This window comes from Trichophyton rubrum (genome assembly GCF_000151425.1).
Source record: "Trichophyton rubrum CBS 118892 genomic scaffold supercont2.1, whole genome shotgun sequence".
Classification (NCBI taxonomy): domain Eukaryota; kingdom Fungi; phylum Ascomycota; class Eurotiomycetes; order Onygenales; family Arthrodermataceae; genus Trichophyton; species Trichophyton rubrum.
The window spans coordinates 2,191,019-2,216,998 of NW_003456428.1; the positions used below are offsets into that span (position 1 = coordinate 2,191,019).

General features: G+C 46.8%; 13 protein-coding genes across 13 annotated transcripts in view; 9 read left to right on the plus strand and 4 right to left on the minus strand.

Moving 5' to 3' along the window:
- Positions 1–162: 162 nt before the first annotated feature.
- On the plus strand, positions 163–1,083 carry TERG_00821 (uncharacterized protein; the record flags this gene model as incomplete). Its single annotated transcript, XM_003238787.1, has 2 exons — positions 163–639; positions 727–1,083. The coding sequence occupies 2 exons, from the start codon at positions 163–165 to the stop codon at positions 1,081–1,083; spliced, it is 834 nt and encodes a 277-aa protein (XP_003238835.1).
- Positions 1,084–1,185: 102 nt separating this feature from the next.
- TERG_00822 (uncharacterized protein) lies at positions 1,186–2,142 on the minus strand (the record flags this gene model as incomplete). The annotated part of the gene is made up of 1 exon (XM_003238788.1): positions 1,186–2,142. One exon carries the CDS (start codon positions 2,140–2,142, stop codon positions 1,186–1,188), a length of 957 nt encoding a protein of 318 aa, XP_003238836.1.
- A 579-nt stretch (positions 2,143–2,721) lies between these two features.
- Positions 2,722–3,694, plus strand: TERG_00823 (uncharacterized protein; the record flags this gene model as incomplete). The annotated part of the gene is made up of 4 exons (XM_003238789.1): positions 2,722–2,751; positions 2,821–3,055; positions 3,118–3,421; positions 3,475–3,694. The coding sequence occupies 4 exons, from the start codon at positions 2,722–2,724 to the stop codon at positions 3,692–3,694; spliced, it is 789 nt and encodes a 262-aa protein (XP_003238837.1).
- An 887-nt stretch (positions 3,695–4,581) lies between these two features.
- Positions 4,582–6,550, plus strand: TERG_00824 (neutral trehalase; the record flags this gene model as incomplete). The annotated part of the gene is made up of 2 exons (XM_003238790.2): positions 4,582–6,359; positions 6,424–6,550. 2 exons carry the CDS (start codon positions 4,582–4,584, stop codon positions 6,548–6,550), a joined length of 1,905 nt encoding a protein of 634 aa, XP_003238838.2.
- A 1,262-nt stretch (positions 6,551–7,812) lies between these two features.
- TERG_11637 (isocitrate lyase) lies at positions 7,813–8,022 on the plus strand (the record flags this gene model as incomplete). The annotated part of the gene is made up of 1 exon (XM_047750722.1): positions 7,813–8,022. One exon carries the CDS (start codon positions 7,813–7,815, stop codon positions 8,020–8,022), a length of 210 nt encoding a protein of 69 aa, XP_047605247.1.
- A 48-nt stretch (positions 8,023–8,070) lies between these two features.
- On the plus strand, positions 8,071–8,415 carry TERG_11638 (isocitrate lyase; the record flags this gene model as incomplete). Its single annotated transcript, XM_047750723.1, has 1 exon — positions 8,071–8,415. One exon carries the CDS (start codon positions 8,071–8,073, stop codon positions 8,413–8,415), a length of 345 nt encoding a protein of 114 aa, XP_047605248.1.
- A 280-nt stretch (positions 8,416–8,695) lies between these two features.
- Positions 8,696–9,616, plus strand: TERG_11639 (isocitrate lyase; the record flags this gene model as incomplete). The annotated part of the gene is made up of 1 exon (XM_003238791.2): positions 8,696–9,616. The coding sequence occupies one exon, from the start codon at positions 8,696–8,698 to the stop codon at positions 9,614–9,616; it is 921 nt and encodes a 306-aa protein (XP_003238839.2).
- Positions 9,617–11,943: 2,327 nt separating this feature from the next.
- Positions 11,944–13,445, minus strand: TERG_08666 (uncharacterized protein; the record flags this gene model as incomplete). The annotated part of the gene is made up of 5 exons (XM_047748996.1): positions 11,944–12,045; positions 12,116–12,659; positions 12,718–12,825; positions 12,912–12,937; positions 13,026–13,445. The coding sequence occupies 5 exons, from the start codon at positions 13,443–13,445 to the stop codon at positions 11,944–11,946; spliced, it is 1,200 nt and encodes a 399-aa protein (XP_047603622.1).
- Positions 13,446–14,489: 1,044 nt separating this feature from the next.
- Positions 14,490–15,038, plus strand: TERG_00828 (uncharacterized protein; the record flags this gene model as incomplete). The annotated part of the gene is made up of 2 exons (XM_047747660.1): positions 14,490–14,656; positions 14,810–15,038. 2 exons carry the CDS (start codon positions 14,490–14,492, stop codon positions 15,036–15,038), a joined length of 396 nt encoding a protein of 131 aa, XP_047603623.1.
- Positions 15,039–16,625: 1,587 nt separating this feature from the next.
- Positions 16,626–22,152, minus strand: TERG_00829 (uncharacterized protein). The gene is made up of 3 exons (XM_047747661.1): positions 19,901–22,152; positions 18,845–19,845; positions 16,626–18,761 (listed from the first exon to the last, which is right to left on the minus strand). Exons 2-3 carry the CDS (start codon positions 19,130–19,132, stop codon positions 18,072–18,074), a joined length of 978 nt encoding a protein of 325 aa, XP_047603624.1. The 5' UTR covers positions 19,133–19,845; positions 19,901–22,152; the 3' UTR covers positions 16,626–18,071.
- A 186-nt stretch (positions 22,153–22,338) lies between these two features.
- TERG_00830 (uncharacterized protein) lies at positions 22,339–24,467 on the plus strand (the record flags this gene model as incomplete). The annotated part of the gene is made up of 7 exons (XM_003238795.2): positions 22,339–22,407; positions 22,479–22,729; positions 22,820–22,954; positions 23,027–23,111; positions 23,188–23,262; positions 23,335–23,970; positions 24,043–24,467. Exons 2-7 carry the CDS (start codon positions 22,481–22,483, stop codon positions 24,465–24,467), a joined length of 1,605 nt encoding a protein of 534 aa, XP_003238843.1. The 5' UTR covers positions 22,339–22,407; positions 22,479–22,480.
- A 127-nt stretch (positions 24,468–24,594) lies between these two features.
- TERG_11640 (uncharacterized protein) lies at positions 24,595–25,015 on the minus strand (the record flags this gene model as incomplete). Its single annotated transcript, XM_047750724.1, has 2 exons — positions 24,595–24,654; positions 24,734–25,015. The coding sequence occupies 2 exons, from the start codon at positions 25,013–25,015 to the stop codon at positions 24,595–24,597; spliced, it is 342 nt and encodes a 113-aa protein (XP_047605249.1).
- Positions 25,016–25,160: 145 nt separating this feature from the next.
- The window catches only part of TERG_00831 (gamma-glutamyltransferase), a gene marked incomplete at both ends in the record, with an annotated part of 2,094 nt that continues 1,274 nt past the window's right edge, over positions 25,161–25,980 (plus strand). Inside the window, 4 exons of the mRNA XM_047747662.1 lie at positions 25,161–25,322; positions 25,392–25,410; positions 25,500–25,839; positions 25,901–25,978. Coding sequence (XP_047603625.1) covers positions 25,161–25,322; positions 25,392–25,410; positions 25,500–25,839; positions 25,901–25,978 — 599 coding nt within the window. The remainder of the gene's footprint in view (positions 25,323–25,391; positions 25,411–25,499; positions 25,840–25,900; positions 25,979–25,980) is intronic.

Sequence of the window (25,980 nt, forward strand, 5' to 3'; positions counted from 1 at the left end):
CTAGCCAATAGTATCATTCTATGAACATTGCTTATTAAGCATCATAGTTATAGGGAGCGTGGGGTTTGTCCAACTTCCCGGCTGTTCTCTAACATCCCAAAGCAGCATGCCAGTGGTGTATCAATTTGTGAACTGATGAGCCCAAAGTGATCAATATCCATCATGTCGAATTTAAATCCTGGGTTAAGTGAACGATTTCTCAACCTGAAAGACAAGCGCCCCATTGAGGTATGGGAGGAATTATGGCAGGAAGAAAAGACCCCTTGGGATAGAGGGGTACACAATCCAGCTCTGGAAGACGCCCTAGAAGAAAAGTCCGACATTTTAGGGAATGCTATTATAAAGATTGAAGGCGGAGGAAAAAGGCGGAAAAAGGCTCTTGTGCCTGGGTGTGGTAGAGGCGTAGACTGCTTTCTACTTGCATCATTTGGATATGACGCCTATGGTCTGGAATATAGCACCACGGCCCTGGAGGAGTGCCAGAAGGAGGCAGAAAAGTATGGAGACTTAGTGAAGCCAAGAGACGAAGAAATCGGAAGTGGAAAGGTCGCGTTCTTGCAGGGAGATTTCTTCAAGAGCGATTGGGTAGAGAAAGCTGGGTTGGAAGAAAGTTGTTTTGATCTCATTTATGACTATACTGTGAGCTGCCTCCGTGATTATGAAGACTGATTTTGGACAACGACTGACGGCAAGTGACTCTGTCCTGTTACTCGCATGTCGTAACAGTTTTTCTGCGCTCTCAACCCTCTCTTGCGCCCAGGATGGGCGCTCCGACACTCGCAACTCCTTGGACGATCCCCAAAAGGCTATCTGATATGCCTTGAGTTTCCAACAACGAAGGATCCCACTTTAGGAGGTCCGCCATTTGCCTCCACCCCAGAAGCGTATCTAGAACACTTGAGCAAACCTGGCGAAGATATCCCATACGACGACAAGGGCAATGTTCAGGCCGGTTTGTCCAACAAAACGGGAGATAACGGCTTGGTTCGTGTGGCACATTGGCATCCAGAGCGGACTCATGAAGTCGGCAAGGATTCTGATGGTACCGTAAGGGATTGGGTCTCTATATGGTGCCACAAGTGAAACGCGAGTACTTGCGAGCAGCACAACCGGCCATTCATCCCCTCTTTGTACGTACCTGGGTAGTTGATATGCATATTTTTGCTACTATCTCGCTAAGCATGCTCAAGTGGAGCTGTGAGATAGGGCATTGTAATGCTCCCCAAGTCCATATGTATGCCGATAGTACGCCAACCATATATCCTTTGTTTTAGATTCGTTAATTTCGCCATCTGGTAGGAACCTCTCGATCCGCCCGTCTCCTTGAACGACATTTATCCGCACGTTATAAGCACGCGCAATGGCCTGCAGTTCTAGCTGACCTCCCCATTCTGCCGTTGATTTTATTTTTTGGGCGTAATCTCCAATTGATTCTTCCAGGAATGGAGCAAAATCATTGGCATTGGAGAGTATATAATCAGCCGTTGTAGCCCGAACGCCCTTATAGCCATTTGTTTTTATCGCATCGGTTAACACTGGTTCCGATTGTTCTGGGCTCAGACAAATCCCATTTTCTATCAATTGCCACGCCACAGCAGAATACAAACAATGCCCATCTGGTGCGATATCTTTCTCTTTCAGCTTTAGACGCGCAAAGGCTTCATCCATAGCCTTACGTTCATTAGCGCGTTTGTCGGTTTGGTTTGCCGCTTCAATTGCAGCATTGTTAATCTCTGCTTCACGCTCGGCCGCGCGTCTAGCCAAACGTGCTTTTTGGCGATTGCCACGTCTTGGACCAGGTCCTCTCTCGGTTGTGCTGGTCACGGGGGCGGGCGGGTTAACTGGAGGCTCAGAGCAACCTGTTGTTCCATTGGTATTGAATTCCTCAGGCTCTTTAGCCTGGTCATTATTCTCGATATTCAGCTCATTCATCTGATTGATTGCGTCTGCATCTCCGACATCTACCTCCCCATTGAGTTGAGATATTTCGGCCTGCTGTTTATCTAGGAGCTGTCTCTGTAGACTCTCGCATTCATCATTGATACCTTTACGCGTCTTCTTCGTTGCTGACTTTTTCTTCTGTGTTATTCGTGACTGGAGGTCCCTTTGCTCTTTCCTATGACGAGCTTGCAGCTCCTCCATCCTGGACTGATTAACTTGGATCGAGATGAAATGAAATATATGGGTATTAAATCCGTAACAGTAAATAGATAGTACGGTTGCTGTGCGATGAATTATTTATGGTGATAGTCTTTATCGGTCAGCTTGTGGTCTTGACGTCTTGTCAACAGCCCACCTCAGAAAAAACGACACTTCTCTCAATAATGAACGCTTATGTAATAGCGCGTCAGTATCGCACGTGATATGAACTGGTTGGCTACTTCAAGTGATTTTCTGTTAGTTCATTGGACAACATTTTAAACGAGGTTCGCTGCAACATCCAATAATCTTGCACTATGTAGATGGTCGGGTCCACAGATCAGTGGGCTCCTTTAAACTTCAGGGGTATTATATTTCCATAACCTTGCTACTAACCGCCCAGACAGAGAGAATTCGGACCAATGGTGTAAAAGGAGGAAGTTGCCTCGGCATCTTTCGAAGACAACCGGCAGCCAGCTTTGGGCAGGTCTGTATAAGAACCGAGATTTCCTCAAAATCTACTATTCAGATGACATAGAGTGCATTCGATAAGACCGATAGAGATCAAAGAAATCCTCCAAAATGGACGCTGCATCCCTCTTCGATGTTAAAGTTCGTTCTCCCCCTCCCTTCAGGCTGTATTTCCAGTTGTGATAACCTGATTCTAATAAAAATGTGTAGGGTAAAGTCGTGCTGGTCACAGGCGGTGCCAAAGGAATTGGTCGTATGATCTCCGAGGGATATATTGTAAATGGCGCAACTGTGTATATCACTGCTCGAGATATCAAGACTTGCGAGGCAGTCTGTCAAGAGTTGAACGCGCTTGGAAAAGGCAAGGCATATGCCATCCAAGCGGACCTATACAAAGAAGAGGACTGCAAGAAACTCGCCGAGGAGTTCGGAAAGCACGAATCGAGTACGCTCTACAGGCTATCTGTATTTACTCGTTACTGACAAGGCTAACTAATGTCGGGTTAGAGCTCAATATCCTTGTCAACAACGCGGGCTCCAATTGGGGTGCTCCTTACGACGAATATCCATCATCTGCATGGACTCGTGTCCTTACTCTGAACCTTCACCGTGTGTTCAATGTCACGCAACTTTTCACTCCGTTCCTTGAGAAGGGAGCTGGCGAACTGGACCCAGCCAGGATAATAAACATCGGAAGCGTTGATGGACTACGAGTTCCAGCACTGGAGACGTTTGCCTACAGTGCTAGTAAAGCTGGTCTCCACCACCTAAGTAGGGTGCTAGCAAACCATCTAGGAAGGAGGAATATCACGTATGTCCCTTATCTGTTACAATGAAAGGTTCTTACTAACGCTGTGAGGGCAGATCAAACACTCTTGCTTGCGGTCCATTTCAAAGTAAAATGATGAAGGCAACTCTAGACAAGTTTCAAGAGGTGATTGAAGCTGGGATCCCACTTGGGCGTATAGGCACTCCACAGGATGTTGCTGGTGCTTGTCTGTTCTTGAGCAGCCGCGCTGGAGCATACATCAACGGCTCAACCATCACAGTAGATGGCGGAAGCGTCATTGGATCGAAGCTATAAGACATACTACACGCATGCACTCCGCAATCTAATTATCTAGCCATGTAACTACTATATTTTATATGAAGTAGTGTAAGCTGCATATATAATGTTGCATGCTGAGAAACCTTTGGGGTAAATGTACACGTGCTCTGACATAAGCATGAGCCGCTCTCTTGCCACCTGCGTGGGCCTTCAGCGTCATAGCTAAGTTGGCAGGATTCGATGGTGTGAAGGATCGTGTTGATGTCTAGAGCCGTCAACACGTACGTCTTTTTGTCATTCCTCTGCGCTGAAAGGGTTGATAGGGATGAGAGGATAAGCCAGGTTTGAGGGCTGCATCTCATCGTCATAACTAACCAAACCGCCGAAGTTGACTAAGTAGTTAGTTAACTAGCCGTCTTGGCAGATTGGTGCTTGACGTCTAGTTAGCTAACTAGCTACGTGCTCGAATCTCATTATTCCTTCATATCAACATCACTGCAGCTACACTGGATAATGAGCACGTCAGGCGGGCAACATAAGCGGCATTCCTCTGATGGTGTCGACCCTTTTTCCCACCCCGATATCTACTATGGCGAAAGGCAAGGAACCAAGAAGGTTAACCATAGGAGAGCGTTGTCATCTGTAGGTTACAAGTACTCTCTTATTGCCCTGATATACGGAGAGCATTTAATAATGATTATGTGACCGCTAGACTTTGAAAAGATTCAACGCTGAAGACTTAGAGCACTTGGTTGCTCGTAGAGGTAGCCATGGTAAGCTGGTACCGGCTTCATGTCGCTTGATCGCCCAAACACTGATTGTGCCTACATCGACTAGACGAACATTCATACTCACGCAAATTTCTTATCGATGTCGAACCAACCCTGCAGGCCCTCCTCGAGAGGGAAGATACAGATAACAATATGCAGATTACCATAGAGGACGCTGGTCCCAAAGTTCTTCACGTTGGTACAGCGGCATCCTCTGGTTTTAGGAAATCAGATCTGAGAGGGACCTACATGCTCTCCAACCTACTTCAAGAGCTTACGATAGCAAAGGACTACGGTAGAAAACAAATAGTCCTCGACGAACAACGCCTGAATGAGAATCCCGTGAATCGACTTTCCCGTTTAATCCAAAACTCGTTCTGGAAAGCTTTGACCCGCCGAATTGACGGTTCTAATATCGAAATCGTGGGAAGAGATCCTAAGGACTGGACCGACGACCCAAGACCACGCATTTATGTCCCAGCCGGTGCCCCCGAGCAGTATGAATACTATAATAAAATTGCTGAATCCCAACCTGAGCTCCGGTTGGACGTCCAGCTCCTCCCGAGTGGAGAAATCACCCCTGAATATGTGAGAGACCTGAACAGTAAGCCTGGGTTGTTAGCACTGGCCATGGAAGAATATGTGGATCCAGATACAGGAGAGAAGGACCTTCGAGGGGTCCCATACATTGTCCCCGGTGGACGCTTCAATGAGCTATACGGTTGGGACAGTTACATGGAGTCCCTAGGTTTACTGGTCACGGAGCATGTCGAACTAGCCAGAGACATGGTCGTCAACTTTTGCTTTTGTATCAAGCATTATGGGAAGATCCTTAACGCTAACAGATCATATTACCTATGCCGCTCCCAGCCTCCATTCCTGACTGATATGGCACTGAGAGTGTATGATCGAATCAAATCGCAGCCTGGAGCAACGGACTTTCTCAGGGAAGCCATTTTGGCAGCCATTAAGGAATATCACAGTGTTTGGGTGTCAGAACCACGACTTGATCCGAAGACAGGATTGTCCAGATACCGGCCTTCTGGCATTGGGGTACCACCTGAGACGGAGCCAACCCACTTTTATCATATACTCCTACCTCATGCAAAAAAGCACGGAGTTACATTTGATGAGTTTGTCAAGGCGTACAACAGTGGTGAAATTAAATGCGCTGAGCTAGACGAATATTTTTTGCATGACCGAGCAGTAAGAGAATCGGGCCATGACACATCCTATCGACTTGAAAATGTGTGCGCCAATCTTGCAACAATCGACTTGAACTGCCTACTATACAAGTACGAGATGGACATTGCACGTGTTCTGCGTGATCATTTTAAAGACAAACTGTACATTCCCCCTGAATTCCGAACCCCCGAAACGGAATCCAGGGAGTATGAAAGTTCATCCTTATGGGATCGTCGTGCAAGGAGAAGAAGGGCAGCAATTGATAAGTACATGTGGAATGAAGAAAAGGGGATGTACTTTGACTATGATACCGTCAAGGAACAGATCACTAGTTACGAGAGTGCCACGACATTTTGGTCAATGTGGGCAGGTGTCGCGAACCCACGACAAGCTGCCGCCCTTGTTAGCAAGGCTTTACCAAAGTTCCAAGCTTATGGCGGCCTTGTGTCAGGCACTGAGGAATCTAGGGGTAAGGTTGGTATTGATCGGCCAAACCGCCAATGGGATTACCCCTATGGATGGGCACCGCAGCAAATACTCGCGTGGACTGGGCTTATGCGATATGGTTACCAAGAAGAGGCCGAAGAATTGGCGTATAAATGGTTGTTTATGGTTACAAAGGCCTTTGTTGACTTTAACGGCACCGTCGTTGAAAAATACGATGTTACTCGTCCTATCGACCCTCACAAAGTCGATGCAGAGTACGGAAATCAAGGTATTGATTTCAAAGGGGTATCGAGGGAAGGGTGAGTAACAATATCTAGAAAAAAAATCGTGTCGGGTAATTTGTCTGACAGTTTTCTACTTTAGTTTCGGATGGGTCAATGCGAGCTACGTGTATGGACTTCAATTTTTGAATGCCCATATGAGACGAGCCTTGGGCGCATGTACTCCTTACCAAACGTTCAAGGAAGCGACCACTGCCGTGAACTTCTAGGGATATCGTTCCACCGGCCTGGAGCACTAGATGAAAAAGATGTGGTTGTTACTTTCCTGTTTCAGATGTTATGCTTCCAGCTCTGTTACTGGGGCTAATTAGGATGACCACATCAAGAGCAGGGAAGCTGGATATTCAACATGAATTCCACTCCTTTTCACTCTGGAAAATATTTTCCCTTTTTTTACGTATTTGTATTTTGGGACATTGTTTTCTTGTGTATGAAATTCCCGACTTCTATTCAACACCGTCTATTCCGTAGTTTTGAAATCTTTTGGGACCAAGTGACCTGTCTGCAAATATTTCCACAGTCTCAGCAAGCATTGAGCTACCACTTGCCAGCTGGATATCCCTAATACACTACCAGCCAGTCCGGATACCAATTTCGAAGGTCCAACGGAAGACACCCGCGACTGACGAACAACTGGCTGCTGTACTAGTACCAAAGCCACCAACGCACCAGCCGAGGCATACCCATATTCCCCAGCCATCTTATCAGATCCGTCTCGTCTCTTGTGTCACCTCCGGACTCTAGTTATTCGGCCAGCTTCCGCCGGGGATTTTCCACTGGTCAGGTGACGCGCCTTTCATGTGAGTAGCGCGCGTTGATTGGCTGCTCGGATGCTGGCCGAACTCACATGCGAACTCGTTGAACGTCATCTCCCTTTATTCAAGGCATTTACATAGCAGATTCAGAGCCCAATGCTCACGCAATACTTTGGATAAGTAACTATATCTAGCAGAAGCCAACAGGCTGTGTCTCCCCAGGTGAACTGGCGGAAGTTTCTCCCGATCATCAGATTTTCGGAAGCCTATATCCGCACATGTTTTTTAACTCCGATGGCGCACGAGAAATATGGATATTCCACGAGCAGTCTGGAATTTCCACTACTCTTAAATGCCGAGTGGGCCAACTCGATGTTTCCTCCTTAGCTCCAAGGCCGCCCATGCTTTTCGGACCCTGGCCGTTGTTGATGGGAAGGCGTCGAAGCTCTCCTATTGACGTTTATGCCTCGGCGGAACTGGATACTCTGACACTAACTGGAGACACCTTGAGGCCTTTCTTTGATTGACTCACAAGGCAAATGAAGATAAAATAAAACGATGCACCCACCCGGGTCAGCTTGACTCTCTTCCTTCCCTTCTTTGACTCATAATCAATTTTCGGAAGATCTTGTACGTCTGCACACCTAATTTGCTATTGAACCTATCCATCTATCTCACTGCCATAATATTTGGGCGGTTTTCTATAGCCTTTCAACATGTCATTCGTTGAACAAGAGGAACAGAAGTTCCTGCAAGAGGTTGAACAAGTCAAGAACTGGTGGAAAGATTCAAGATGGCGATACACCAAACGTCCATTCACCGCAGAGCAAATTGTTGCCAAAAGGGGTACCTTGACAATTGATTACCCATCAAATGCACAGAGCAAAAAGTTGTGGAAGATCCTGGAGGGTAGATTTGCTGTATGAGATCCATATTTCATATTTACTAGTCAACCCTGCTAACTGTTGCATCTCATGAAGAACAAAGATGCTAGTTTTACTTATGGTTGCCTGGAACCAACCATGCTCACCCAGATGGTGAAATATCTAGACACTGTCTATGTTTCTGGTTGGCAGAGCTCATCAACTGCCTCCTCTACTGATGAGCCTTCTCCCGACCTTGCTGACTACCCTATGGTAAGTACCATTTCAAATACCAATGCTCAAGGGTCTAGGCTTATACACTATTATTTAAAAACAGAATACTGTGCCGAACAAGGTCAATCAGCTTTTCCTGGCTCAACTGTTCCACGACAGAAAACAAAGAGAGGAACGTCTCCGTGCCCCCAAGGAACAGCGCAACAGCCTACCGAACATTGATTATCTCCGTCCGATTATTGCTGACGCAGACACTGGCCATGGTGGTCTGACCGCTGTCATGAAGCTCACAAAACTATTTATTGAGCGTGGGGCTGCTGGAATCCATATTGAGGATCAAGCCCCTGGTACGAAGAAGTGCGGACATATGGCTGGGAAGGTTCTTGTTCCAATCAGTGAGCATATCAACCGACTTGTAGCCATCCGAGCTCAAGCTGATATCATGGGTACGTTACGAGTTTCAAGTGATTTGTTACAATATCTAAATCCGTTGCTAATGTGAATGGTAGGGACTGACCTTCTGGCTATCGCGCGAACTGACTCCGAGGCGGCAACCCTAATTACTAGCACTATTGATCCCCGGGATCATGCTTTCATTGTTGGATCCACCAACTCTAGCATTGAGCCTCTTAATGATCTGATGGTTGCTGCAGAGCAAGCGGGCAAGAACGGTGCCGAGCTTCAGCAGATTGAGGACGAGTGGACCAGCAAGGCCGGGTTGAAACGTTTCCAAGACGCAGCCATTGACCAAATAAATGCTACTCCCTCCATCTCTAACAAAAAGGCTGCTATTGAAAAATTCCTTGCTGATATCAAGGGAAAGAGCAATTCTGAAGCCCGCGCTATCGCCAAACAGTTGACTGGTTCTGACATCTACTGGAATTGGGATTCGCCACGAACTAGAGAGGGATTTTACAGATACCAAGGTGGATGCGAGTGTGCCATTAACCGCGCCGTTGCATATGGCCCATTCGCTGATCTCATTTGGATGGAGAGCAAACTTCCTGATTATGCGCAAGCCAAAGAATTCGCCGAAGGTGTACATGCTGTCTGGCCTGAGCAGAAACTGGCATACAACCTCTCGCCTTCATTCAACTGGAAGACAGCTATGGCCCGCGACGAGCAAGAGACTTATATCCATCGTCTGGGAGAGCTTGGCTACAGCTGGCAGTTCATTACCCTTGCTGGTTTACACACAACTGCCCTGATATCTGACCAATTTTCCAAGGCATACGCTAAGCAGGGGATGCGTGCATACGGAGAGATGGTTCAGGAACCGGAGATGGACAACAAGGTCGACGTCGTCACCCACCAGAAATGGAGTGGCGCAAATTACGTGGATGAACTATTAAAGATGGTTACTGGTGGCATCAGTAGCACTAGTGCCATGGGTAAGGGCGTTACTGAGGAGCAGTTCAAGTAGAATAAATCTCCTTTCTTGGCCTGTTTGATATAGATAGAGATACTTGTATAATGATCACCTTTTATTTTGTCTATTTATTCATTCACCCGCTTATTAGGCCCCTTCTTGAGTTCCTCAGCTTTTTATCCTCCAGGGCACGATGCAAGGCTTGACGAGCCGGGGGGTTAAGAATGCGAAAACGGCGTTAGTGGATCTGGTGGTTGCAGGGATATAATGCATGAGGTTCCTACATGCCTCGAGTTCCAATTCGGAAACATCGCAGCATTAACCTATCTCATAGCAACCAATTCTATGATGTTAGAAATGCAAACAAATTTTCTTTGAATTAGATGAATTACTGTGGGTAAGTGCGATTCTCTACAGTGGAATGAAATCTGCCTCGAAGGCATCGAACTGCAAGCTGCATATCCTACCTCCCTAGTGACAACGTTAGTATATTGAACTCTGCAGCTTACTCAAGCCTGCTCCGAACGGAACTAGCCAGATTGATGGTGTTAAGCTCTATATTTCCATAGTTTTCTATTTTCTTAAGCCATTTTTGGAAATTGGCTGCAATTTTCCAAGTGGTTGTTGTCGTAGCAATGTTTCAGCCCGAAAATCAAGCAGACAGCGCGTGGGTTGGTATTTGCAGCGGCAACTAGAATCTGGTCAGTATCTCAGGACGTCGCACAACACTAGTCTAACGTTCCGGCACCTGAATATTATTTAGGGGGAACGGTGGATTTTGATCTTCCATTCCTATCTATGGACGGAGTTCGGTTTTCAACTCCCCCAATCATTCGGCGTAGCACCACGCCTCGCTGATGGAGGTTGCTGTCAAACATAATTCTTCCTCCATGTCAACGCCACTCAGACTGACATGGGTAGTTCCCCATACAATATCCCCGCACGGTGCTTGTTGTGCTTCTATAGAAACATCGGACGTTGTCAATTATCATCCAAAGATACGGATAAAGAGCGGTTTTGGGGGAAACAAACGGAATTTAGTTATTTATTACTTGAGCCGTTGGGTTGGTCTTCCGTTACTTATCTGGCGATAAGCCCAGCACAGCTAGGCCCTGTACTGCCTGTTCCATGTTAGAGTCCAGGATCAATAGGTATTTATGGAGGTTGAATAGTTCCTCCTCCAATGGCTTGCGAAACATGTGAGATACCACATACATGATGTAGGCTGTAGGATGTAGGTTGTACGATGTCCAAAATACACCAGGGCTGCGGCGAGAAAAGAGATTGCTGAGCCTTGCAACAAGCAAGGGTTCATCTGGAACCAAAAAAAAAAAGGATGAAAATATAAAAAATAAAAATAAGGTTAGTTAAATCACGAGTATTCTGCCAAGACTTAGCTCGTTTATTTTGTTAACTCGTTAACTAGTTGGTGATATAATTAGTAACGATGAACTAGTTAGTAAACAGCCAAACAATACGAAGCAGAATTGGAATACTTTTAAGAGAGATGGCCCAAAATGCAGGCATACCAGCCATGATTTAGAAATGTCAAGTAGTATGCTAAGTAAAAACGCCTTTGAATGTCGCATGTCCCTGTATAACTCCATAGACGTAGAAGTGGCGCTCCTTCAAAGGTATGGGAAAGAAATAAAATGAAAACATTCAGGCGAAGTGAAGTGCTCCTCTATATATGCATAGAATGGAAGTAGAATGTAAAAGTATACAAAACCCGAAGATGCCAATCAGAGATACCCAAAGACATTTCAAAAAAAAAAAAAAAAAAAAAAAAAAAAAAAAAAAAAAAAAAAAATCAATATATGTTCATGAAGAGAAGTCGTTAAAGGCGTAAAAAATCAATGGGTGGAAAAGAGGCGTGAAAAGAATATAAGAAGTAGAATAGAGATGAAGAAGAAAAGTGCGGGAAAGTCTCAAGGAAGCATAGAATCAAAGCAAGCCACAACCCAACAAGGTACATCCCAACAAAGAGATGGAAATTGGAGAGGGGAAAAATAAACAAATCCCGGCACCGGAGGGGAAAAGAAGATGCACTGAGTCTTCATCCAAAGGACCCATGCAAGGAATTGAATATATAAAAATAATATAAACCCATCATTTTATCAAGGTGTATAAGATGAGATGAAGTTGGCCTTGCGTGGAGGGAGAGGAATTAAGGTAGTCAGCGCTCCAATAAGTTTGGAATAGAAACGGAAAATGGATGAAGGATAAGGTCTGAGCTAATAGTATACTATCATTCAGCCAATATGACTTGGGTCGGAAGTAGGTTTTCTGGCAAGTGAAAGAGGCCGTTGGGTATCTTAGAATAGAGTTAAGGAAGAAATCTAGGAATTTTTGAGCCAAATTCGCCCCGCGAGCGAAATCAACTACACCCAATCAACTATTGGCTGGATTGATTCCGAGGGTGGGAGCAAGTTTACATCGCAAGGATAGCCATGCGCTTCAGGCCAGGTCATAGGGAGATTGCACTACAGGTCTGTTAGTAAAATTTATAGATGATAATTTCATATTTTGGATGGGAAAAGAGGTATCACCTACTGTGCGTGTGCTATCATCATCGCCTGGGAGGGTAACCAGTGGTGAAGCTTGTGCTATTGTAGAATCGACCGCTTGAAAACTGCCGAAACTCGAGTCATAGGGCAATGAGTTTCCCATAATAGTTGGATCGACCATGGGCTCATGAAAGATACCGATACCTGTAATGTGCGATGTGCTGAACGGGAAATGGGCCCCATGACTGCTATCGGAAGAAGGAGATCGAGAACACTCCGGAGAAGAGAAGAGGCTTGACTCGTCGCCTGTAGAATATGGGACGCTGGAGTATCCAATAGATGGGTCGGATGCCCTTCTAAAGCTAGTCCAGTATGGTGGTGAAAGAAGTTGGGTGTTCAAGTATGGAGAATGCGCGGCTTGAAGTGAGTGTAATTCGGGAGTGACTGGGGAAATTTGAACGGAACTTGGGACGGAATGAGGCACCGGAACGGAAGGAGAGGACATTGGTATAGCATCGGAGGCATCAGAGATTTGGCTGATCCGTCTTTTGTGACCGATGGTTGGCTTAGTGGAAAGGGCATCTTGTTCACTGTCCAGGCTGATGTTAACATCTTTTTCTCCACTATCAACTCGGTGTGGAATCATACTGTTTCTCCATGTGACGTGAGAGAAGGTCGGATCGGTGGAAGCCTTTCCCACATCCATTGATGGTACAGACGAAAGTTGCCTGTGGGTTATGGTTCAACTCATGCCGGCTATAAACGCGAAGAATCTTAGTATTAAGCTCTTGAGCGGTTTGCGCATAGGCTCCGTATAGGTAAAGAGGGCGGGAGAGATATACCGTCTATGTTCGGCTCTTGTGAATACCTGAAAGGAAAGAAAAGAAAGAGTATTAATAAGGAAAGGTCTAGAAAGAAAGGAGCAAGGAAACATCTTGCACTATTTTGCACCTTACCTTTGAACAGCCAGGAAACTGGCAGGCATGGACTCTTTTGCCCTTCTTTGCTTTGCTCACTCGATGTGTAGCAGGAGTGTATGTAACAGGCATGCTGACATTGACATTGTCTCGGCGCTGGGATTTGGGGGCGCATTTGCGGATTGGTATGGTAGAGGACATGCCGACAGTCCCCTCCGAGTGACTTCGATAAAGTTTCATAGGGGTAGGGCGGTGCACACTGAGATTTGGCGAGCAATAACCAATGAAGGGAGTGCTATCAACCGGAGAGACCATTGTGGGAGTAAGTAGAGGAGTGTGCGGCGTGAGTGGCATGGTCAGCGGCGTCAAGGCGGGGACTGAGCAAGGGACCGCTTCGGTATATGGACTGGACCACGCCAAAGCAGGATCCATGGTAGCTGCCGTTGTTGGAGAGTCCATCGTTCAAAAGAAGGGAGTATCAAAATGAAGAAGAGTCGGCGGCGAAGAGATGTCAAGCATTTAAAAAGCAAGAAGCTTGAGGATGGCAGCGGCTGTGATGATTGAGACCCGAGGTAGGATGGCTGTAGGGGAGTGAAGAATCCGTTGAAGTCTGCAGGAGCCATGACGAACTAAATAAAAGAGACCTGAGGGTCCCTATTATATATCCAGATGCAGTCAAGGTGCGCACGAACGAGTATGTCTCTCTGTGGTTTCGCGTCTGCTCTGCGTTAGATGTCGATTCTCAGGATGCAAGGTAAAGTTGCAAATAATACCCCAGTCGGACCTAAAACCTTAGCGTCAGAAAAAAGCAAAATGATGGTTAAGACAATCTTGAAAAAGAAAGAAATGTGAGCAAATGAGCCAAGGTGGATCAAAAATAGAAGCTAAGTACACAAATTAACCCGTGATGGGTGGGCAGTGTGGCTGCTGGCGCTGTGACGGCCAGGAAAGATGCAGGCGCCGGGGTCAGGGGTTGATGCATACTCGCGCTGACCTTTTCGCCTCTCTTCTCCCCTTCCACCCTTCTTTACCTGGCTTGTCGCAGCTGTGTGAGCGTGTACGTACAGAACTAAATCGATCTTGAAACACTCATCACAGGCGCTGGCGGCTGGGACTGTTATCCTAGGCCCTTCACTGGCGGGCAGTTATGCAGGGCAGCGCCCCGATGCGCTGTTCCCTGGCCGTAGAGCGGCCTTCGAGGGTGGAGCATAAAGTCCAGAGTAAGGACACCTCTTAGTGCTCTCGAGTGATAGCCATGAGGGTCGGCGGCTAAGTGCACCATTGTCCTATTCTAAGAACCAGAACTGCCATGGTAGATGATATCACCGCTGTCAACGTCGTCGTCGTTGTCGCCAAAACGTTTGACGTTGAAGAGTGTAAGGCAAAAGCCGGCTGCTTACTCATTCATTTATCACGTGATGGGTAAGGGTCGGGTTAATTTCCAAATTCTCGCGAGGTTGTTATGTTCAGCATCCGACACCGCTACGTCTTCGCGGCATCGCCATGGAGCATAGAGGGCAAGATGAAGAGCTTGCAGTCTCTGTATCGGGTCTAAACGCCCGGCGTCATGCAGACAAAGACATCTCGCTGGCAAGTTTCACATCCAGGTACCTGCTCAATCGTGCCCATCACAACCTGATCAACCAACATTTAACCCAGCATTCCGGGTGGTCGGTACGCCGCCCTTCTTCATAACATCCGCCCAGTCCCGTCTACCAATGAGAACCAGCCTTGTATTCTAAATCAGGAACAAAAATAACCCAAGGAGCAAAACAAAATAAAAGAAAATGACGGCTAATTAGGCCGCTCATCTAAAAACTTAGTTGGATTATTCGGGACTCTGAAACTAAGAATAACAACATGCAGCCGACTAAGGCACCTGCAGGATCCCGAGCAAGCGGACAGCCAGAAGAAACCCCAGGTTTGCCGCCGAAATCTGCAGCCAATTTCACACTCGCTCTCATGTACAAAATCTTCCCCAACTTCCAAGTACCCAACCGCCAGGTCGCCGTGTTTCATCCATTCTCATATAACCAAGTTTTGTGTCACTAGCCGCCCATCAATCAAGCAGCGGTTGATCTTTCTCCCCAGGAGAGGCCTTAGGTAGGCCACAGCATCCACTTTTCTTCTTTTCTTCTTTTCTTTTTCCCTCCCTCTCACCTCTTGTCGCCGATAGTTCCCTCCACTATCGGCCTGTCCGCCCCAACACGCACGAACAAACCAACCATCAAATTTGAAATAGTGGCTTCAGCTTATGATCGGCTGCTATATCCGTGAAGGAGAACCGCCTTTTCAGAACCTATATTAGTATTATCTAGCTTTACACCTGCCAACCGCAAATGCATCACTCTACTCCTCCTACTGAAAGTTTCGTGTTAATTAATGCATGTATTCAGCTACCGTTTGCGAGAACTGGCCACGGCCAGCCATCACGCTTGGGCTTTCTAGAGCCTGCAAATCCTTCATCATACGCATACAGCTGTCAGAGCTAACTAGGTATGCGGAACTCGATTCTATGCTCCACGCTTGTCTCAGCAGGGGCGTTGCGGGGCCGCTGCATGCCAACCACCCTATGCCTGCGCTATCTCCTAACTGACATACTCTATAGTTATTGTTGCTCTACATAGAATATCATAGAAGCCGAAGAGCGAGGTGAAGTATAACTGTAAATATTTACTAAGGTGACAGAGCATGCAAGTTGAAGTTGTCTGCTCGATCTGGTGAACTTGACAATGAAACTGATGAATGGTCTTGAGCTATAGTGATATTTAGTTCCCGTTGAGTTAAGTTTTCCCCTTCGATTGATCATTCTCCAGCGTCGCTTACTACACCATATGCCTCGAGATTCCAGGATCGAGGTCGTTTCATGTTTATAGAGGACGAAGGACAGGCCAAGGCCAAACACAGTACATACATATCGGCCAGGAAATTCTAGTCATGCATGAGCTGTGCTCCACCCTAGTGCATACTTTCCACCCCAACGTACCATCGTATCGTTTATGTATGTTTCGGAGTCCCTACTCTCCCTCTCCCCATCACTTATCCATATTATACTCTAAAATCAGAGTCAGCAAGCACTCCAGGTGCGGCCCCAATCTATGTATATATCCTTGAAATTCACGGTAGGATTGCTGCGCAAAAACATGGAGTATGGCTACTGCCAGCCGTACGGTTTCACAACAGAATGGAAAGCTCACCTGGTTAACCGGTCAACATAGCCTCCTGTTCGCACTTTCCTTTGCTGTTTGTTTACTCTGGCCATCAAATGTGGGTAAGTTAACCTAAATTAACTTTGCTAATAATAAACAGCCGCTAAGCCAAAAGCAGCCGCGCAGAAAGAAGGTTTGATTAGATAAGTCCCATAAGTTCGATAAAAATAGTAACTTAATCTGCTACTGAATGCATGCCAAGCTGGATTAATACGACTAATTAGCACTATTAATAAATAAAACTAATTAGCCTGCTTTACTAATGCATCCTCCTCCTTTTTTGCAAAACGCTGAGGAAAAATCGACTTCGAGTAGGGTCAGACAAGGGCAATCCTCCTCGCGCCGAGAGTCAAGACCGGCCCTGTGCTCGCCAGGGCTGATTCACTTCCCTGCCATGCACCGGCGGTTGATGCAGACAGGCATTTCAGGCTGTAAAAAATCCCCGTCCAATCACAGCCGCGAGATGCGGAGTCTTAACTGTTGGTTTTGCCCTTCTCCTCCAATGGTCTACTCCCCTGCTATCTTTTCCTATTGAACATTTGAAGGCAAAAGCTGCCAGTTGGCCATTACCAGATTACAAACCTCTGATATCCCATGTCATTCTGCCGTGCTTTTCAAAAGCCTGTCTTCTCCTTCTTTCGCCAGTACAAGAGCGAATCGGGAGAATGAACTGGTCATTTTAATTAGGAGTCCTTCTATCTATCCCTACTATTTCGGATGCCATCCCTCGCAACATGAATATCTTATTTCCCCCATCAGGCCGGTTTTGATTTCCTTCATGTGTTGGGTAGCGAGGTGATCCTGCAGCTAGGGGAAAGCACCTCGACAAACATCCATCCTACCTACTTCACTGCTATTTCCTTGTTATCCGGAAGGTGCCTTCCTCTCCCCCCCTTTACTCTCTTCTTCCAGCCCATGGAAGCATATCGAAGCTGAAGATAGCCTGGCTAGATCGTCGTATTAGTAACATGACGCAGTAGATCCTTCCAAAATGCTGCTCTGGCACTTTCCGCGCCTTGTGTGAAAATTCTGCTCTTATTCTACTGAAAGTACATAATCAGCCTCTTGTTTCATTAAGCTGCAAGGGGTAGATAAGGCTGTTGTACAGTCCGGTTTGCAGCCTCTACAGTACACAGCTTAGAAATATCTAGCAGCCGGTTAATATTTCGGAATATGTTCCCTAGACAACTAATGATAATTTGGGATATCTTAAGACACATTAGTAAGAGACGATAGTAAGCATGCATATTCAACAGCTCGAACCCACCCTGTAAAATTTCCAACACAATGTGCCTCCTGGCTGATTAAATGAATGCGTTTGACTCAAGACCATGTTTGGGGTTTAGAATAATTGACTGTACGGGAGTTAAAATCTAGTATATAATGATTGAAAATGAATTTCTACCTAAGTCTATAGTTACTATGAAAGGGGTGCTGTTGATGTTAGGCTATGCTTTAGTGGTGATCAAAGCATTCCTGGTGGTGTTTCATCAAAACTCTAAATTTCGGACCAACACTACCTATGACGATATGTTTGATCAACAGATGGTGGTATAGATCGCAGCACTGACGACCGGCAGTCATACATTTGACGTTCGAGGTCTGATAGTGATGCGAAAATTACTTGAAGTTCACTCTAAGCGTCAGGAACAGGAATCCTCAGAGTTAAAAGACAATGCGTGATAAGGTTGAGTGCAGGAAACAGCATCGGTGATAGAAAGGAGCTTTGTTTGAGGCACAGCCTACAGAAACCACAAGGCTGCGAACAAGAGATAATGTCATGGTTCATGTGATTATATACGTGCAACAGTATGGTGTGCCGACAGGGAATGCTTGCCAAGACATCTACCGTATATGTATTTGCTTGTGGTAACAATCAGTCACGATTCCTTTCAACATTGCTTGGAACAATCCCAGAACACCATCCGCATCGACTTCGCACGGCGCCTGAGGTTTCTTGTTTCAAGTATGTTGCGTTTTCCCGGTCATCGTCACGTTCCTCGACACTAGCCCCTACACGGACTCTCTTCTTGACTTTTTGCTTGACCACACCCCCGATTCCCTCGATCTCTTGCCGGAGGTAGCCTGGTTCCTCATCATCCCGGCCATCCGAATGCGAAAACGAGCTAGAATGACGAAGATGCTCGAGGGAGCTGTCATTCGAACTATCAGAACGGGAAAACTCCGAAACCCGGTCTCCGACTTCACAGTCCACTTCTACCTCAATGTACTCGGCGGCAAGACACCTTTGCTCAAGGCCACACTGCACACCCTGGCCGCAGTCTCCATACCCGACCCAGTGACCACCTCCGCCGAGAAATTCATTGTACCTGGTGCGCCATGACCAGACACGTTGGTAGGTGACATCTTCGGCCCTCAAGTGTTGGCCACAGGGACGGCAGTACCAAGAATTGGTATCACAGGTGCATATATGCAGGCCGGAAGTTTGTCCATTTGTGGCCATCCCATTTTTATGGTTACTTAAAGGTGCTTCGATGCAGGCTGGGCAAATCCGCCGCAAACGGTTTTTTAAGTTTGCTAATGAAGGAGGTTTGACCGTGCAGTTCTAAAAACAAAAACGACAAGAATGTTAATGAGGACTCAGTAGGTGAATACAGGAGCTGTATAAAGAGAGACGAGCAGCCGTACCCTACAAACATATTCGTCGCAACGCTGGCATTTGTCAACCATATCTCTGGCGCAACGTCCAGATTTCCCCCAAGTAAGACTGCCGTTCCGGGTAGGAGGCCGACTACCCCATTGGACATTAGATGACCTTGAGCGAGACTGAATTATTATGTCGTCAAGGACCTCGTTCCTACAGCGTAGGGTTTCCTTGACGAGCTGATTTCGAAAGATAAGGAGCGTAGAGTGGACCTGACGACATGTCATGGATAATGAATGTAGAGTAGTTAGGTCCACACACCGAGCGAGCATGGTCACTATCCTGTAAATAAGAACGTAAAGACAAGCAAGGTATGATGGTCAACAATCTTGAACAAGAAATTGCCAGATACCACAGCATTCAAAAAAGGAAGAAATATATAGAGAGAATCAACATATTTCATCCTCAACAACAACAACAGCGGCAAAAGGTGTGATGTTTTTGCGTACGGGTAGCAGCTTAATGCCATAGATATAATGCCATTCAGGCTCGAAGGATCCATATCCCTCTCGGGTCCAGTTTTATCAACTATCTCCGTCCTGGTGGAATCGCCAGCTCGCAGTTGGGGCAAGGATGCGGCGAGCATGAATTGACTATCCTTGGTGAATGACGGCGGGGGTATGTTCCCTGACTCGAAGGAGCCGATAGCAGGTTTGCTCGGAGACGCATCTTCGAGCGAATGGTCTATGAACACCACCATGGTTGTGCCATGCAGATAACCCCCCTAATATGAGCGGAGCGGACCGTGAGAAAACTGTGGCTAGTTATCCAGTGGAATAGGTATCTGGATAGCCGGGGTTAATGCACAAGCGAAGAACTTGTTATTAAAATCTAAGACAAGACATAAAAGAGGACAAGGAGAAAAGAAGAGAGGAAAGGGACAGTCACTAAAGAAACATGCTGCCAGGTCACTTCACAGCTCGCAAGCACGACGAAGACCAAGCAAGTCCAAATAGTTTCACTCGAAGTTGACGTGCGGCTAATGCTAATATAATCGGTTAAAATCATAGGGCCGTCTGCGGGTTCTTCTACCCACTCACTCTCTCGTCCTTTCTAGTAATTCCAACTGCGAGGGTCAGGTGACGTTTATGTAATCAACAGACCCCGCCGGGGCCCGACCGCCCGAGCTTAAAGCGGCATTTAGTAATTCCGCTTTCCGATAGACCAATGGAAAAATTGGAAAGAGATCTCGTCCAATGGAAACTGAGCTCTAGGTTCCTGCCCAAGAATATTCCTATGGTTGATAGGAGGAAGCCAGGCCCGTATTTATGGTGTACAAGCTTTACAATCGCTGGCTTTGTGGATATTTCTATCCCCCTCAACCTCCCGATTCCAGTTGCTCCGTAAAAGAAGCGGCTTTCAAGGAGGATGGATAACCAAGTTATGTTTCCGTCGATGCCCTACTTCTGCTGCCTCCGGCTTTTGTCATGCTGGTTACGATCCACTCCTGCTCTCGTTCTCCAATATTCTTCTCGGGTCTCGAATTGGGATCGTCCTCGGTCCACTCGTATTTGAAATTCGCTGGACAGAGACGACAAAAACAATACTACGATGCAGTCGTCAAGCGAAGCGCAGGGTCCCGATATTCTATTTGGGAGCTCCCAAATTTGAGGCAAACTTCTGCTGGGATGGTATAGATTATCTCAGCCTGTCAATCGCACAGCTACCTATCCCAGAAATCTACGTTATTGCTTCTGATTCCCCAGCTAATACTGCAGTCTCGGTAGCTTAACAAGACATGCTGGTTAGAACAGAGCTGGTTTCGCATTAATGAATTTGAGAGATGTCCAGCTCTCTACAGCGAACCAGATCCTAGGGGGTAGTCGCTTCTGCACGAAGACTGTGCATTATTGGGAACACTCGAATGTTGTATGTACGAGTTGCTTCCCTATGTGATGTATACAGAGTAGGAAATTCAAGCGGAATCTTGATTACTAGGTTGCGGACTGGAAAGAGGGAGACACATAACATTACTCCCGTACGAAGCGATGGGTGATCAAACATATGGCTTTAACGGAACATAAACTGTCTCCCGGGAGAAGAGCCTGTGTGCTTCCAGCCTTGCCCTAGGCCGAATTGCAATTATGCGGACCACTGGCCCCTCTTTTGGCATTAAGCCCACTATCTCTTGACCAGTTACAGAGTATGGCTGTACCCGTTTCTTACCCGTCTGCAACAGAGGTACGGAGTAAATAAAGCTCAGAAGATTCCATGTCTTCTGTGCTTGGGATGAACTCTTCGATTTCGAAATGCTTGACCTCACCACACTTCCGGCGGCTATCTCGCTAGTGATCGGTTGCCCACCTACTTAGGTTGGCTTCAGACAGCCTAATTCCGGCCATTGGCCTGTGCTGTGTCACATCGTTACTCGAGCTGTGAGATACCTTGCATTTGTACACCCCTAACTGCTTTCCATCCTGGCTCGTTGGGATTGAGTAAGTGCCCACAGCTGAGTAGGCCGGTTGTCTGTGAGGCATCTTCACATCATCAATTCACCTAGTAGAATAAGTAGTTAAGCTTAACTAGTTAGCTACCCCCTATACCAGGTACGTATAAACAAATAATCAAGCATGCCTTAGAGAGTTTGATATCAACCGCCCCACAGAAGGCCCAATTCTTACTTTACTCCTGCTTCCCTGCATCACACCGAGGGATCCATCCTTTCTGGGGAAACTCTCTTTTCAGCCAAGTATGCTTGTTATTTCCACGACAACCCTACAACCCTATCAATTGATGCGCATTCTCGGTTTCGACAAAATCTAGCTCACTACACACAAGCGGCGACTTGTCACTTTCGAACGGGGCTGGTGTGGTTTAAAACTCATGTATGGAGTTCAGAGTACGAAGAAGTTACGGAGTCCTGGAGCTCCGCAGTGCGAGGAAGAATCTTCCAGCAAAGTGCAACTAACTAACTAGCTCGTTAGCTAGCTCACTAGTTTACCAGGCTGCGCCAACTAGCATGACTATCCCACCGAGTAGTTACCTGGCTTCAACCACAGTGCTGGCTGATACACTAGGCTAGAGCTCGAGATGGCCTGGTTGACTACGGAATCCTCTATCGGCTTTGGGCAGGGCTGCCTATGGTTGATCATCCCTAACCACAGCACCATAGCCTTTCCCGCGATCAAGACTTCCAGGGTAGCTAATTGCTATCCAGCCTTGTAAAGAGCGGCTCTCCTTTGATGACCAACTTGAGGGTTCAGGCAAAAGCAAATAGTGACGGGAGGAGGAGAGAAAGAATCAATGCGCAGGTCAAAAAAGGAAAATGAAACGGAAAGGAATGAGTAATTTTGCTTTTTTTTTTTTTTTTTTTTTTTTTTTGAGCATTCGGAGCCAGAGTAACCACAAATAGCAAAGAATGCTGTATGACATGGCATGGCATGGCATGGCATGGTGGGATCCTTTACCCCCAAATACCACCACAATATATATAACTCGAAATTCTGTAAACAGTCTTGACACCACTGCTCCTGAGCACCGCTTGATCTCGCTTCAAAGCTCAGACACAGAGTACTCCTCCCAAGTGGGCGTTCCGTCTTACCAGTTGGTTCGATTGCAGCCCTATCAAGCCTCTCTTGGTTGCAATACTTGCATCACAGCTCTGACAGACATCATAAGCCATGGCATCGATAGGGAGTTTGAGTGTCTCCGACCTCATCAACCACACCATCCCCTATCAAATTACTGCCCTATCTATTGGTCTCTTGGTAGTTCTTATCTTGCTTATCGACCATGCGGACATTCTCCTGCGTTCCTGGCATGTCAGGGGCCTCTACTGTGTTACTAGCCAGACCCTTTTCAAGACTCGGTTTAGGAAGAAGCTGAGTGGCGCCGAGTTAGAAAATGCCCTTCAATACGCATACGATAATGTAGGTTGACCCTTCCCAGGTGTACAAGAGTGGCACCGCAGTCGGCAATGCTCGACTAGATATTGTTACTGACTATCTTTCTTTGAACAGTATACCAAGCAAGGGAAGCCGTTTGCAACCAAAGCAGACCTTGAAAGTTGGATCATACTCCTTCCGTCGAAAGCGATGAAGGAATGGTGTAATTTGCCTTACAGCCATTTGAACTTCACGAGATATCTCCAGGATGTAAGTTATCTCCTAAACTACCTTTTTGACTTGTTCGTCAAATAATCGGGCTAATTTATCAATACTTTGTAGGTGGCTGCCATGGGGTATCATACACAGGTAGATTGCCAAACTCACCTTCGCACTGTCATGGCGTACAATCAGAAAAAACATTTTGGTTAGCCTTCATTAAACACTCCCTGCTGAAACATACGTTCAATCGATAGGCTAACCTCTGTTCTTCTCACAAATAGAAATGATTCAGCGATATATGGCCGCGGACACCGAAGAGTTTCTCCCTTCATTGTTAGGAAATCCAAATCACAAGGGTATCGCTTGCTACCCACCCCCTTTACCCATTGCCTGGAACATTAGCGGATGATCTAATAAGTTCTTTGTAGAGTGGACCGATTTCAACTTAATGGGGACGGTGTCTCCCCTCCTGATGCTCTTTTCTACATCTCTAGTCTTAGGGCCAAAATTCTCCAGAGACCAAGAGCTCATGGCACAGATAACCTCCCACGTTATGGGTATTGAAGAAATATTGGGGGAATTTGATAAATACCCAAGGATTCTACGTCCTTTAGTATGGGGATTCTCCCCAGTATGCCGAGCATTCCGCTCCAATGCTTCGATACTAAAAGAAAAACTAATCCCTGAGATTCGGAGACGTGTAGCGTTACTCCGATCAGGCGAATCAGCAGCCGATGATCTAACCATGTTGACCGTGTTTTTGAAGCAGGCATTGAAAGACGGTCTTCTTACTAAAGAACAGTCTCCAAGTGATGATATGCAGTTCGAAAGTTTGTCCATGAAGTCTTTGTTCCACATATACGAAGTCTGGGGACCCATTGTGCCGCTCCTAATTGCTCTCCTATCCAGGATTATGGACAGTCCAGAATATGTGGAAGATCTAAGGGAAGAGGTTTCCGGGGCACTAGCTTCTGCCGATGGATGGGACTCTGACTTCCTAGCAAACACACCAAAGCTAGAAAGCTTCACTCGAGAGACACTGCGCTTGAACGTTGCAATTTCTGGTAGGTGCCTTCTCCGTCATCAGACCCTACACTCCGGCTCTGTGAGGCCGAGCTAACACCTGAGCTAAACAGTCAGTGTGTCTCGAGTGCTCCATGCGCCGCTTAAGCTCAAATCTGTGGACATAGATCTTCCAAAGGGATCATATATAGGGTTGCCGTGTAAATTCATGCATACCGATCCTGAGCTCTACCCTGATCCTCTTACCTTTGACAGGTACCGGTTCTATGATAAAGCATCGAACACAAGCACCGCACGGGCAACCACTGCCTCCGAGACCTTCCTCCCATTTGGATATGGAGCTTCACTCTGCCCTGGAAGGTTCATCGGCGTGAAGGCAGCTCAAGTTTTATTTTCAAGGTTCCTGCTGGAATATGACGTGCAGTTCCTTTCCAAGGGTCAAAAGTTCGCGCCCATGGTCCTTCTTGAGAATACATGGACCTATCCTGAGATGGATGTCATGGCGAAAGTCCGGAGACGCCAGCCCAAGTCTCCTTAAATATATATTCAGCTCGACTCTCTGTGCATATGGACAACCAGAATAGTTGTATTACTGAAACACTGTCCCGAATTACCCCCTTGGGTAGTCGATTCGTTAACTATTTAGTGGCCTAAGTTAAAATTTGTTAGTTAACATTGTTTCCAGATGGAAGTTGGAAAAGGTCACTCCATGCCTGAAGCTGTACCTATATATATGCCCATTATTTCTAGTTTTCTGTGAAATAATCCACAAATTTCTTCATGCCCCATTCTAGAAGTACGTACGCATCGGATGGTGCTATCAACCCCCCTTGGTAATACAATTGCCTGGGTCGGAACCCCTTGGTGTGACGATGGGCGATCCATCTCACCAGCACGCTCTCCGCATGAAGATGAGGAGAAAAGACGGAATCTCCATGTGGGGGTCTGAGGCAAAGAAAGCATCTTCTGGCCGGCTGGCTTGCTGTTTTGCTGCTGCGGACCCTCGAGATGGGACTTGGACGGGGCCAAAGCCGGTGCGGAGGGAGTCCCCTGGGCAGCTCGGCGATAATCTCGGCTTCTTTCCATGGGGGCTCGATTTACCCGGGTTGCTGCATAACTAACTACAGCTATTTAAGCAGACGTTCGAGGAGCTGCTGAGGCTGGACATGCTGCTGGTTACAATTGACAATTTGATTCAAGTCCGAAGAAATTACTGAATAAATACCTAGCTATGCCTGTGACTGCGAGCGATGTCCACTCTGCGTCTGCGCCCTTTACTGCGTTTCCTTGCCGCCGGAGCGTGGTCCATAGCACAAAGGGAATAGTCTCATGCACCCAACCTCTGGCTGCTGAAGCTGGCCAGAGGATCCTGAAGCTAGGTGGTAATGCTGCTGTACGTACACTTACCGAGTTATCCGTGTTGTGTGTTTCTCTACGTACTGATGGACCTCTCTGATCTCAGGATGCGGCGGTTGCTGTGGGTGAGTGGGATGACAACAGCTATGGCCCCTCCATAAGACCTGCAACAGGCCACATTACATGCCGCAGAACTAACGGAACAGTGTTACAGCGGCCGCGCTGAATGTGACGGAACCACACTCTACCGGTATCGGTGGTGACATGTTCTGTCTGTTCTACAACGCCAAAACAAAGAAAGTGCATGCGTTGAATGGCTCTGGACGCATGCCGGCAGGTGCTTCCCTGGACCGGGTGCGTCAGGCGTTGGGAGACGACAGTTTGACACAACTACCAAAGCTGAGCGTTCATGCTGTTACGGTGCCAGGAACCGCTGCCGGGTGGGTGGACACAGTGGAAAAGTTCGGGAGTGGGAGGGTCACCCTTGAGCAGATCCTCACGCCGGCTATTGAACTGGGAGAAGAAGGGTTCCCTGTGGCTGAGCTGGCATCTTTGTTCGTAAGTGTGTTCCCAGTATATGATATGATGGAGTGTATATACTAATAGCGAATGCAGTGGAAAGGGTCTGAAGGCAAAATCCGCAAAGGAAGCCCCAACTTCAAAGAGCTTCTCAGAGAAGATAGCCAGGCGGAAGG